Source organism: Juglans microcarpa x Juglans regia, chromosome 5D (genome assembly GCF_004785595.1).
Source record: "Juglans microcarpa x Juglans regia isolate MS1-56 chromosome 5D, Jm3101_v1.0, whole genome shotgun sequence".
Taxonomy (NCBI): domain Eukaryota; kingdom Viridiplantae; phylum Streptophyta; class Magnoliopsida; order Fagales; family Juglandaceae; genus Juglans; species Juglans microcarpa x Juglans regia.
In genome coordinates, this window is record NC_054602.1 from 484,713 (window position 1) to 497,510 (window position 12,798).

At 39.1% G+C, this 12,798-nt stretch overlaps 1 protein-coding gene across 2 annotated transcripts; it reads right to left on the reverse strand.

Annotated features, from left to right (window-relative positions):
• Window positions 1–949: 949 nt before the first annotated feature.
• On the reverse strand, window positions 950–12,458 carry LOC121265378 (carotene epsilon-monooxygenase, chloroplastic). Of its 2 annotated transcripts, none has more exons than XM_041168989.1 (10): window positions 11,769–12,458; window positions 11,045–11,341; window positions 10,754–10,951; window positions 9,539–9,640; window positions 8,831–8,971; window positions 8,610–8,717; window positions 8,326–8,408; window positions 7,932–8,094; window positions 7,503–7,564; window positions 950–1,344 (listed from the first exon to the last, which is right to left on the reverse strand). In XM_041168989.1, the coding sequence occupies exons 1-10, from the start codon at window positions 12,291–12,293 to the stop codon at window positions 1,329–1,331; spliced, it is 1,695 nt and encodes a 564-aa protein (XP_041024923.1). In that variant the 5' UTR covers window positions 12,294–12,458; the 3' UTR covers window positions 950–1,328. The 2 variants fall into 2 exon arrangements, with proteins under 2 accessions (XP_041024923.1, XP_041024922.1); XM_041168988.1 differs by lacking the exon at window positions 950–1,344 and adding an exon at window positions 1,390–1,587.
• Between the last annotated feature and the right edge of the window lie 340 nt (window positions 12,459–12,798).

Consider the following 12,798-nt stretch of genomic DNA (forward strand, 5'->3'; position numbering starts at 1 on the left):
AGATGAGAAGAAACCGTTTTTGTATCCAAATGAAACCTTAGAATATATATCTTGTAACATGAGTGAAAATGCATGTTTTTTTCAACTATTTTTTAAATATTTTTAAACATTTTTAAAAAACAAATTCATTAATATCCTTTCCTTAATCATTAAATAAAAATAGAAAAAATAAAAATCACAATGATCACTTTTATCAGTCGAAATAACATTTTCAAATATGACTTTTCTTTATTATGAGGCCTATATTTTTTACAAAAGATTTATACATTTAAAATTTTTACCTAACATTCCTTTACAAAAATCTTTATCTTTTCTTTATTATGGAGCCTACATTTTTTACAAAAGATGTATACATTTGAAATTTGAAAAATGCTACTTGCAAGCGCATGGAGTAAACGGCTTGCAATCGGCGCAGCCATAGCATTCTCATTTTCCTTCTCAAAGTCAAAACTTGTCCAAACCTGTCAATATTTTCATTTTCCTTCTCTTTATGATCTGTACCTTAGTTGTCTTCCATAGCCTCCCCTTCTTCAAAATCTCAACCCAAATTAATAACTCTTCTCTCTCTCTCTCCCCGTATGTGTGCTAACAATAAACTGCAATGGTATCCCAAAACCAAAACCCGGAAAGCCAATTCCAATGAGTTTACATATGCACATAAAAGTAACTAAAAGACTGGATTTTGTTTTGCTTTCTAACATTTTGGTGCTTAGCATCGGATTTAAGAGAGTGAAGGCAAACTCAAGGTTGAAGTTTTTCTAACTTTTCTTGATTCTGGATTTAGGCTCAAATCTTTAAGTGCAAGTGTCTGAGATCGGGAACATTGAAAAGCACCCACAGAGAGATGGGAACCGTCCACCAACAGATCTACTTTCTATTTTATTTTTTTATTTCACATAAGACCCAATTACTTGCCGCTTGCACGCCCCACTTGTACCCAGCAGAACTGTTAAAATTTATAGCTAACGTTACTGATTTGTGACATAAAAATAGTGAGATTATTCATTCTTAGCTAGCTTATCAGCAATTGGTTGGTGAAAAGGGCACGCATACAGTAGAGCCCCGCTTCTTGCGTCTCCTAATAAGATGCAGATCCTCGTCCAACAGCTAAACCATTACCAAAGTACTAGCCCAATTGTTTGTTCTTTTTCCCTACTGACCTCATGCTGAAGATGATCCCTCGAGCCTTCTCATTGGATATTTGCTCCTTCTTCTTCTTCTTCTTTTTGACCTTTTGCAAAAATCTCTCTCTTATCTGATTGCAATTGGAACTCGCTAGCATGTAACTAGTAAAGAAAGCCCAGTTCTTGTTTCTCAGTGATTTGCTCTTATCTTTTACCATTTCTGAGCAAAAGCCAATCAGAAGCGAAAGAATCAGAGTCGAGCACAAGCTTTCCCTTGCAAACTTTCGTTTCTACCGTTCTTTATATATATATATATTATATATATATATACATATTTCAGGCAGCCAATTCCACCTAGTAAGATATGTGGGTAATATGCTTATTACATGGCTCTGGTTATGTCGAAGAATTTGCAAAATCTGAGGTGAGTTCACAAGAAGAATAATGACGGGTCCTTGTATAACTGCAGAAATGGCAATGACACTTTTCATGATCTTAGCATCCATCGATATACTATTTTGCTGCGTTGTCACAGGGTAAGTGTACGTAAGTCTTTTCTTTTAAACCCCATTTTCACTATTGGGAATAAGTGTAGCTAAGACTAACTCGAAGTATAGTAGCGGAACTAAACGAAAGAAATTGATGACAATCACACAAAAAGAACACTAAGAATTTAATGGTTCGACTCAAAATGAGCCTACGTCCACTGGTGGGGTTGGTATCAAAGATTTCACTATCAACAGAGATGGAGTACAAATCAATACAACAAAACTTCACAAGAAAGTTATCTCTCAAAACTCACTCTAGACTTCTCTCTCAAGAAAACACTAAAACAAGAGCAAAAATGAATTCTGAAGTCCTTGGAAGAGAAATGGGCGCCGTTTGATATTTATAGGAAAAGTGAGAATTCACTTTTGTGAACATTGGCTCGAGCGAACGTCGAGCGAGTATCGAGCGAACGTAAATATTCTGCACTTCGCTCAAGCCAACAGTTGTGCGAGAGTCGAGCGAAGCTCTCTGCCTGAACTCGCTCGAGCTGGGTGTCGAGCGAGGGTCGAGCGAAGCTCTCTGACTTGGATATTGCTCGAGCTGAATGTCGAGCGATACTTGAGCGAAGCTCTCTGTCTGAATTCGCTCGAGCTGAATGTCGAGCGAATGTCGAGCGAAGCTCTCTGTCTGAATTCGCTCGAGCTGAGTGTCGAACGAATGTTGAGCGAAGCTCTCTGTCTGACTTCGCTCGAGCTGAGTGAACCTCCGCTCGAGCGAACCAACGACACATGCACTGTTCAATCAGAATTCAAGCCACCTCATAACAAATCTCTACCTTGGCTTGAACTCTGCCAAAACACAAAAAACCTCCGACCACAAAACCAATCCCCACCACCAAATCCCTTACGGGAATAACAAAATGCGAACACCAATCAAGTCCAAACAAAGTTTGAACTTGTATACTGCAACTGGCTTAGTCATCATATCTGCTGGATTCTCTGTAGTAGCAATCTTCAGAATCTGTATAGCACCCTCTATAACAATCTCTCTGAGAAAATGGTACCTGACATCAATGTGCTTCGTTCTTTCATGATACATTTGATTTTTGGTCAAATGTATTGCACTCTGACTGTCACAGAATACTGAGATCCTATCTTGTTGTAAACCCAAATCATTGACCAAGCCTTTCAACCAAATGGCCTCCTTAATAGCCTCTGCTGCTGCCATGTACTCTGTCTCGGTAGTTGATAAAGCAACAGTGGATTGCAGTGTTGCTTTCCAACTGATAGCTGACCCACACAGAGTGAAAACATAACCTGTCAATGATCTTCTTTTATCTAAGTCTCCAGCATAATCTGAATCAACAAAACCAGTAACTTTGGAACTGAGATCGACATCTCTATCAAATATTAACCCAAAGTTCAGGGTTCCCCTCAGATACCTGAGTATCCATTTCACAGCCTGCCAATGAGTCTTACCTGGGTTAGCCATATACCTGCTAACTACGCTCACGGCCTGTGAAATGTCTGGGCGGGTGCAAACCATTGCATACATGATGCTGCCAACTGCACTTGAATAAGGAACACTAGCCATGAACTGTTCCTCTTCAGTTGTCTGAGGAGATAGGCAAGCTGAAAGCTTAAAGTGCGTAGCAAGTGGTGTACTTACTGGTTTGGAATCAAACATCCCAAATCTCTGAAGCACTTTTTCAATGTACTTTCCCTGGGACAAGTACAACTTTCCAGCTTTCCTATCTCTGAAGATTTCCATTCCCAAAATCTTCTTCGCAACACCTAAGTCTTTCATTTCAAACTCATTTCTGAGTTGGGTCTTTAACAAACCTATGTTAGATATGCTTCTAGCAGCAATAAGCATATCATCAACATATAATAGCAAATAAATAAAAGAATTATCAAATAATTCCTTATGATAAACACAACTATCATAGTTACTTTTCAAATAACCATGATCAATCATGAAGGAATCAAACCGCTTATACCATTGCCTTGGCGACTGCTTCAAACCATATAAAGACTTCTTCAATCTGCACACATGATCTTCCTTGTTTTCAACAATGAATCCCTCTGGCTGATGCATGTAAATGGTCTCTTCAAGTTCACCATGTAGGAACGCTGTTTTAACATCAAGTTGCTGTAGCTCTAAGTCATACAATGCTACTAAAGCTAGTAGTAATCTGATCGAACTGTGTTTCACCACTGGAGAGAAGACTTCAGTGAAGTCGATGCCTTCTCTCTGACTGAAGCCCTTAGCAACTAAGCGTGCCTTGTATCTTGCATCTGTATCACTCTGGATTCCCTCTTTTCTTTTGAAAACCCATTTGCAGCCAACAGTCTTTACCTTCTTTGGCAACAGAACCAAATCCCATGTTTGGTTTTTGTGAAGAGACTCAATCTCTTCAGTCATAGCTGCGCACCACTGTGCAGATTCTATACTCTTGACAGCTTCTGAATAACTGGAAGGTTCCTGACCAACAATATTCTCTGCCGTAGTAAGAGCATACATAACCATATCTGCATGAGCATACCTCTGAGGTGGTCTAATCTGCCTCCTCTGTCTACCAGTCGCTATATTGTAGTCTTGCTCACCTTGTGCGCCGCTACTTGAATCAGAATCATGCTCATCTTCAATAGCATGATCTTGGGCGCCGTTGGGCAGCCCTTGTGATGCTTCTACAGCCCTTGTCTTGTAGACTCAGAATTCTCCTTCCTCGGACTAAGCATGGATTTTTCATCAAAAGTGACATCCCTACTGATTACAAACTTGGGTGATTTAGGATCAGTACACCACAACCTGAATCCCTTCACCCCACTGGCATACCCAATGAATATGCCCTTCTTTGCCCTTGGCTCAAGTTTTCCATCATTAACATGGAAATATGCAGGACAACCAAAAACTTTCAAATTTGAATAATCAGCAGGAGTATCAGACCATACCTCATTCGGAGTCTTCAAACCAATCGCTGTGACTGGAGAGCGATTGACCAAGTAACAGGCCGTGTTGATTGCTTCAGCCCAGAAATCCTTAGCCAAGCCTGCATTAGAAAGCATGCTGCGAGCTCTCTCCAAGAGGGTCATGTTCATCCGTTCAGCTACCCCATTTTACTGTGGAGTATGTCTAACTGTACGATGTCTGGCAATACCCTCATTTCTGCAGAATTCATCAAACTCACCTCCGCAGAACTCCATACCATTGTCAGTGCGAAGTCGCTTGATTTTCTTGCCCGTCTGATTTTCAATCAAAGCTTTCCACTGTTTGAAGTTAACAAATACATCACTTTTCTGCTTCAAAAATAGACCCAAACCTTTCGTGAGAAATTATCAATGAACGTAAGCAAATATTGAGCTCCACCTTTTGACGGGATGGAAGATGGGCCCCAAAGATCAGAATGAATATAGTCCACAGAACTTTTGGTTCTATGAACCCCTGTAGAGAACTGAACCCTACACTGTTTGCCAAACACACAGTGTTCACAGAAATCCAGTTTCCCTATCTTCTGATTACATAACAAACCCTGCTTACTCAGAATTGACATTCCCTTTTCACTCATATGACCCAAACGCATATGCCACAAACGAGTGACATCTGTATCTGGATCATCTGAGACTGACACTGCAGCTGCACCTGTCACTGTAGAGCCCTGAAGGAAATAAAGGCCATTTGTCTTATCTCCTTTCATCACAACCATAGAGCCCTTACTGACTCTGATAGCTTCACCTTCACCAGTGTACTTGTAGTCCAGAGAATCAAGAGTACCCAAAGAAATAAGATTCTTTTTCAACTCTGGAATGTGTCGAACATTAGACAATGTCCGGATAATTCCATCAAACATCTTGATTCTGACTGAACCAATTCCAGCAATTTTGCAACCCATATCATTCCCTAACAAAACGGAGCCTCCGTTGACCGATTCATAATTAGTGAACCAGTCCCTCTTGGGACACATATGGAAAGTGCAAGCCGAGTCCATGACCCACTTGTCACTGAAGCGACTATTGGAATCGCTAATTGCTAGAACAAGATCTAGGTCGTTAGACCTATCATCAGCAACACTAACGGCATTAGATGAACTAGTGCCGTCCTATCTATTTTTCAATTTTGGACACTCGTTCTTGTAGTGACCAAACTTATGGCAGTAATGACATTTGACGTTTTTCTTACTAACCGTTGTTTGTGAACTGCCCCTGGATTTCCCCTTATTCTTCTCGGAACCCCTGTCATTCAATCTACCCCTGCTTGAGGACCCTTTAACAAACAAGCCACTAGCTTGTTCATTAGTGTTCTTCACACTCAATTTATTCCTCAACTCATTAGAATTCAAAGCAGACTTTACATTTACCAAGGAAATTGTATTTCTACCATACAACATGGAATTCACAAAGTTCTCAAAAGATGTGGGTAATGAACATAAAAGAATTAACGCTTGATCTTCTTCTTCAAGCTTAATATTTATGTTCCTCAGATCCATAATGATTTTATTAAATTCATCTAGGTGTTCAGAAATAAGAGTACCTTCCTTCATTTTGAGAGTGTATAACCGTTGTTTCAAATACAACCGGTTAGTGAGAGATCTCTTCATGTACAGATTCTCAAGTGCCGACCAGAGACCAGTTGCAGTCTCCTCGTCAGCAACCTCTCTTAAAACTCCATCAGATAGTGACAAAAGAATAGTACTGTGTACCTTTTCTTCTTCTTCTTTCGAAGGAGCCGGAGAATCTTCAGATACCGAGACTTTTAATACTTTTGACAAGCCCTGTTGTCGCAGTAAAGCCTTCATCTTGATGCGCCATAGACTGAAACTGTTCTGACCGTCAAATTTCTCCACTTCGAACTTAGCCATAGCCATCCCTCCAGATCCTGAGCCAAGCTCTGATACCAGTTTGTTGGGAATAAATGTAGCTAAGACTAACTCGAAGTATAGTAGCGAAACTAAACGAAAGAAATTGATGACAATCACACAGAAAGAACACCAAGAATTAAGTGGTTCGACTCAAAATGAGCCTACGTCCACTGGTGGGGTCGGTATCGAAGATTTCACTATCAACAGAGATTGAATACAAATCAATACAACAAAACTTCACAAGGAAGTTATCTCTCAAAACTCACTCTAGACTTCTTTTTCAAGAAAACACTAAAACAAGAACAAAAATGAATTCTGAAGTCCTTGGAAGAGAAATGGGCGCCGTTCGATATTTATAGGAAAAATGAGAATTCACTTTTGTGAACATTGGCTCGAGCGAACGTCGAGCGAGTGTCGAGCGAACGTAGATATTCTGCACTTCGCTCAAGCCAACAGTTGTGCGAGAGTCGAGCGAAGCTCTCTGCCTGAACTCGCTCGAGCTGGGTGTCGAGCGAGGGTCGAGCGAAGCTCTCTGACTTGAATATTGCTCGAGCTGAATGTCGAGCGATACTTGAGCGAAGCTCTCTGTCTGAATTCGCTCGAGCTGAGTGTCGAACGAATGTTGAGCGAAGCTCTCTGTCTGACTTCGCTCGAGCTGAGTGAACCTCCGCTCGAGCGAACCTACGACACATGCACTGTTCAATCAGAATTCAAGCCACCTCATAACAATTTTCACTCTTTGAAGCACAGGCACCTCCTTTACAATGGAGTGAGAACAACAAACAAAACTCCGCGGCTTTCGACATATTAACTTTATTATTCCAAATGCTAATGCATAACATGGTAAACCGACGATACACATAAAATTACCTTTGTCACTCAAAAGTAGTAGACACTATTCTATATATTACTCAAAAGAATCATAACAATGGTAGATTATGTTTTCTCCCAAAACCGCAAATTACTACCAACACTTTCTGTGCTAGAACCCTTGGATATTCTTAGATTTTATGTACAACGTTACAGCTTACCTAGAAGACAAGGAAGCAAATGCAGCTTTTGTTTGTCTTTGACTCAGCTTCATGTACAAGCCCTGCAACGATAGCACCATGTTAAAACACAACACATTCCTCAATAAGAGTAAGTCGACTCCAATATGTTGAATTCAAATCTTCGTTTTTCTTTCTTTTCTATTTGGTCCTCCATTTTCCTAAAACAAAACCTACACATTTCAATAATTTATGCGCGCATAGAAACCACTGACTGTTGCATACATCGATGATGTCAAGGGAAATAAAAATATCAAATGCAAACCAGACAAAACCCATCAAGCCTATCGCCAAAAGAGTAATGCATATATTGCTTGGGATCTGAATTCTAATCCAGATTTGAAATCATAGCAATTAGTGTAATCTTTACTTGTGCATGGATTGACTAATAATATTCATTGATGACATTACGTTTGCTGTATGTATTGTTGCTCCAGTAGTCATGCTAATGTTTTGGTTAGGAACCAGCTCAAAGTTCATGTGCTGCAAAAAGATTGCGAGAGCAACAATAGCTTCCAGCAAAGCAAACTGATCACCAACACACTTTCTGGGCCCACCGCTGAATGGAATGAATCTGTGGTATATATTTTGCACTATTAGCGCTCAGTGTTAAAGGGAGATGTAAAAGTAAAGAATGGATGCATTTGAGCTATGGGTACAATAAAGAGCACACATTTCTGTAAATGGGATTGAAAAGGTAAAAAACAGCTTTGAAGTTACAAAACTCTTTTGGCATCTCTGAAAGGATATAAAATCCAATACCTGAAATCTGCATTCGTTTCTGAAAGGATATAAAATCCAATACCTGAAATCTGTATTCGTTTCGTTAGGTATTGGGCCTTCTAAGTCAAATCTTTCTGGCACAAACTCTTCAGCTTTCTCCCAGACCTAGAAAAATAACAACGAGATTGCCAAAATGTGGGTTTTTTTTTTTTTTTCCCGATAAGTACCAAAATGTAGAAATGTGGAAAGACAAGTAAATCTGACATCTCAGGTCTGTTTCAAGCATGCATCAAATTACCGAATCGCACAATAAAAGAAGTTACATTTGACCATAATAAGGGAAGTTTAAACAACATAAGCCGATACCTGTGAGGAATGATGGATATTATATACAGAAATCATAATGTCTTGACCAGCATTAACCTTGAAAGCTCCAGGAAGCACGTCAGCAACTTGAGCTCTTCTTATCAAGACCTAGAAGATTTGAAAGAGTGAAATAAGCAACAAATTGAGTCAGCAGAATTACCACATACTCGTTCTATTTCATATTATTTTGATACAAGTGGAAGAGAAAGAACGCAACTAACAGGAGGATGTGGATATAGACGGAGTGACTCAATTATGCAGCGGGTCAAGAACTTTAGATCCTTAATATCTTCATAAGCAGGAGGTCTTCCTTGTAGAACTCTGTCAACTTCCTCTTGTGCTTTCACCAATGAGGTCGAGCCCTGCAAAGGATGATGAACAAAAAACAGTTTCTCCACATACCACATTCAAGGGAAAAGATAGTCTGAATCACGTCCAAATTTATTACTGCAATCAAAGTAGCATATCAATATTTTACAGATGTTCTATAGTTCACCAGATCCACGATACAAATCATAAGAACTTGAGCAAGGGTCCATGAATCGGTAAGGATCGGGCTGTGATAGTAACTTAATGGCTACAACCTCTTAGAAATTACTTCTTAACACATATATTGGACCCGTTTGAATAGCAATAGAACCCGATTACCTATGTTCAGCCAACATTTCGAGCCAACAGGCAGTTTAGGGGTCAAAACATTGGTACAAGGCATACACGGATGAGAACAGTATTGTTCAATTAAAAGAAATCTTTCAAGTATCAAGAGTCAAGTATCAAGAGATGGGTACAAATCGGTGTGATGTTATATATTTATTCCGAATCAGCAACACAGAGCCTGCCTATGCAGTCAGATGCTAAAGTTAGCATCAATTTATCATACAAATGGCAGACTCAAATAATAAAGAGAGAAGTGAAAATGGAAAGGATACCTTACTCAGAAGATAGAGTGTCCACGTCAACACTGAACCAGTAGTCTCATGACCAGCAACTAACATTGACAATAGGTCATCTCGTAGTTGTACACTTGAAACCTAAAACAGTATTTAGCAATTGTATCAAAACTAAATGCTATTACACAAATCCTTCAAGACAACATCGAGACAATATAACGGTAGATGCGTAGCATAGGTGATACATCTGCCACATTCAAAGGCAAGTGTATCATGGATGAAAATAAGAACTTTTTTCCTTTGAGGTAGATAAAGTGGGCAGCTGTGTAAACATGCAGAGACATTGCGGAGGTGGTCATAAAAAAATTGAGTAATAAAAAAGCATGCTCATATGGAGTGAATTCCAGGCATAAGTGACAACTTCTGGCCAGAAAGGGGGAAAGCCAGAGACTGTAAACTTGAAGCATGGAAACTCAACCATTGGCAACAGTCACAACCAAGCAAAACTAGATGAAAACTTTGTGTATTGTCCCTTTCTATGCTTCCAAAGCCAAAAGCTTGGAAAATCTAGTAAGATTTGAAATAAAACTAATGAAGTAAGTTGCAAACTTATAGAACCTAGAACACTCTCACGTCTTCAATTCAAGTCTTGACTATAACCTGTTCACATTTATAAGCACACGTAACCATAAATCAATTCTTCTTGTATGTTTTAAACGAACCAATAATTTTCCAGTCCCAAAACATCTAAACACCAATTTGTTACCATCCTGAAAACCTCTGCATATGTGCATTCTGGACAGCAACATATGACACAGTGATTACAAGCAAAACAAACCATACATCAGAGATAAAGGTCTGGTTTGGTTTCACAAACCATCTCATCTCATCTCATCTCAACATCCAAACACCATTTAAACACAAACATTTTTCAATTTCAAATTTTCAACTTTTGCATCTAATCATTACCTAATCATTACAACTTTTCCAAACTTCCAAACAAAACACAAAAAAACAATTCAACTTTTTCAAATCGCAAAACAAAAATAATATTAAAAAATTATATTCTAACCCTCTTTTAACTTTATAATCTTTTTATTCAACTTTTTCGATCTCCTTTCCCAAAATCCCATAAAAACTTTAACTCAAACCATTTCACTACTATTCACAAATTTTCTCATTACTATTAACAGATTTCTTATCTTATCTTATCCCATCTGTGTAACGAAACAAGGCCAAAGAACACTAGCAGACCTCTTCTCTGCTTGCAAGCAAGAAGCGAAGAATGCTTGGATCAGCGTCATTTACATATTCCTCCTCATTTATTCTTTCTCCCTCGGCTTCCACCATATCTTTGCACTTTTCAATAAGTTCTTCAACAGTTCTCCTTATCACAGTAACTGCTTTTTCAGCTTTTATTTGTCTTGGGATTATTTTACAAAGAGCTTTAACCTACATCAAGACACAATATAGTACGTATATGATTATCAAAATGGGAAAAAAAAATATAATGAAAGGCAAGAACAGGGCACCAGAAAGATATACCTTCCAATATGGTAATATATCAGTCGAACGAGCCTCTGCCTCTTTCAATGCAGTGTAAACTGCATCAATCACAGGGCTATCAGTGGTAAGTGAATCAAAATTATAGTTGAATACAGACAGACCAATAACATCAAGAGTTAATTGAGAAAATTTTTCCTCCATGTTTACAGGACTGCCACTTAAAGCATCGAGCTTGAGCTTTTCCACCAATCTCTCGGCGCATTTGCAAAACACTCGATCAACCATCACTGACAAATACTTTTTGTGAAGTGATGGCACCACAGCCCTACGCCTTGCCTGTTACAAACAAGATATTAAAAATCACATGGATCATAACCAGTTCAGTGTATTTTTTTGTTACTGGCTGAGAGCTTACAAAAATGAAAAACGGGGGGCAATGACTCGAGTGCAAAAAAAAACCTGGCAAGACAATCATCTATACTTATTCACGAGAATAACAAGCAAAAAAAGATAAAGCACAAATTATGCTTGGCCATTATGGCAATAAAGAAACCGGGAGAATTGGGGGGCACATAACCATCTGTTCAATAAGGTGAATCAGAACATAACATTGAAGGCTCAAAAATGATGTTCCAAACCAAAGCCCACCCACATTGAACCAACAACACGCAGCATTGTAAAAACTCCATGATTATAGCCCGAAAGTATCAAGTAAATGAACTCTAAACAACTTCCCCACTCCGTAAAAAATGGATATCATTACCGTCCAAAGCGGGCCTTCGGCAATGGCAAAACCCGACCCAAACAAGAACTCGGAGACCTCAGACACAAGACCCTTGCCATACCTCCCATAGCTCCTCAGCACATGCTTAGCAATGGCAGGGTCGCTAACCACTACGAAGTTTCTTGGCCCCGCAGCGAGCCGGTAGATGGGTCCGTAATCGTCCATCCATTTGAACAGTGGGAGGAAAAGTGCACCGCCCAGAAGATCAGACACGTCCTCGAGCTTGGCGCTGGCGATGGGAATGCCGGAGTCATCGTCTTTGCTCACCGTTAAAGACCGAGTGAGTGAGGTGAGCCAGTCAGGGCTTACCCAGGAACTTGTTTTGATGTTGTTGTTGTTTTTGTTGTTATTGCTGCTGTTGTTGTTGTCGTTGAGGGAGGAATTGATGGTGAGGAATTGATAAGGTGGGGGTTTGGAAGAGAAAATGGTAGTACTGGTGGTGAAGGTGGGTTTGAGGAGACGAGGGGTGAGGAGGAGAGAGGAGGTAGAGAGGGAGGAAGACATAGCGGGGAAGTGAGCACTCTTCTGATTCTGGGCGTGTTTCTTCTCTATGCACTCGTGTTTTTCTTAGTCACCATTGCTGGATGGAAGCGTTGAAGTGTTTGAAGTCTGTGCAGCGTGTGTGTGGGTGATAGTTGCGACAGAATCGACAGATTGTGGATTGGGTTTAGGTATACTTTGCATTCAAATTCTATCTCAATTTACTTCATCTTATTATTATAATTTTTTTTAAAATTTTATATAAAATATAATAAATAATTCAATTTTTTTAAATTTTAAAATAATTTTATTAAATCTTTATACAAAATATAATAAATAATTCAACTTTTATTTTACTATTCACAAACCATTTCAACTCATTTTAACTCATTTCTAAATTCAAACCACTCCGCTTTTTAGAGAATTCCTTGTGTCTATATAAAAAATGTAAATTATTTAAAAAATTGTTCATTTTAAAAGAACACGTAAGATACAAATTACTGCACTAATTTGTGTACTGTTCATTTTT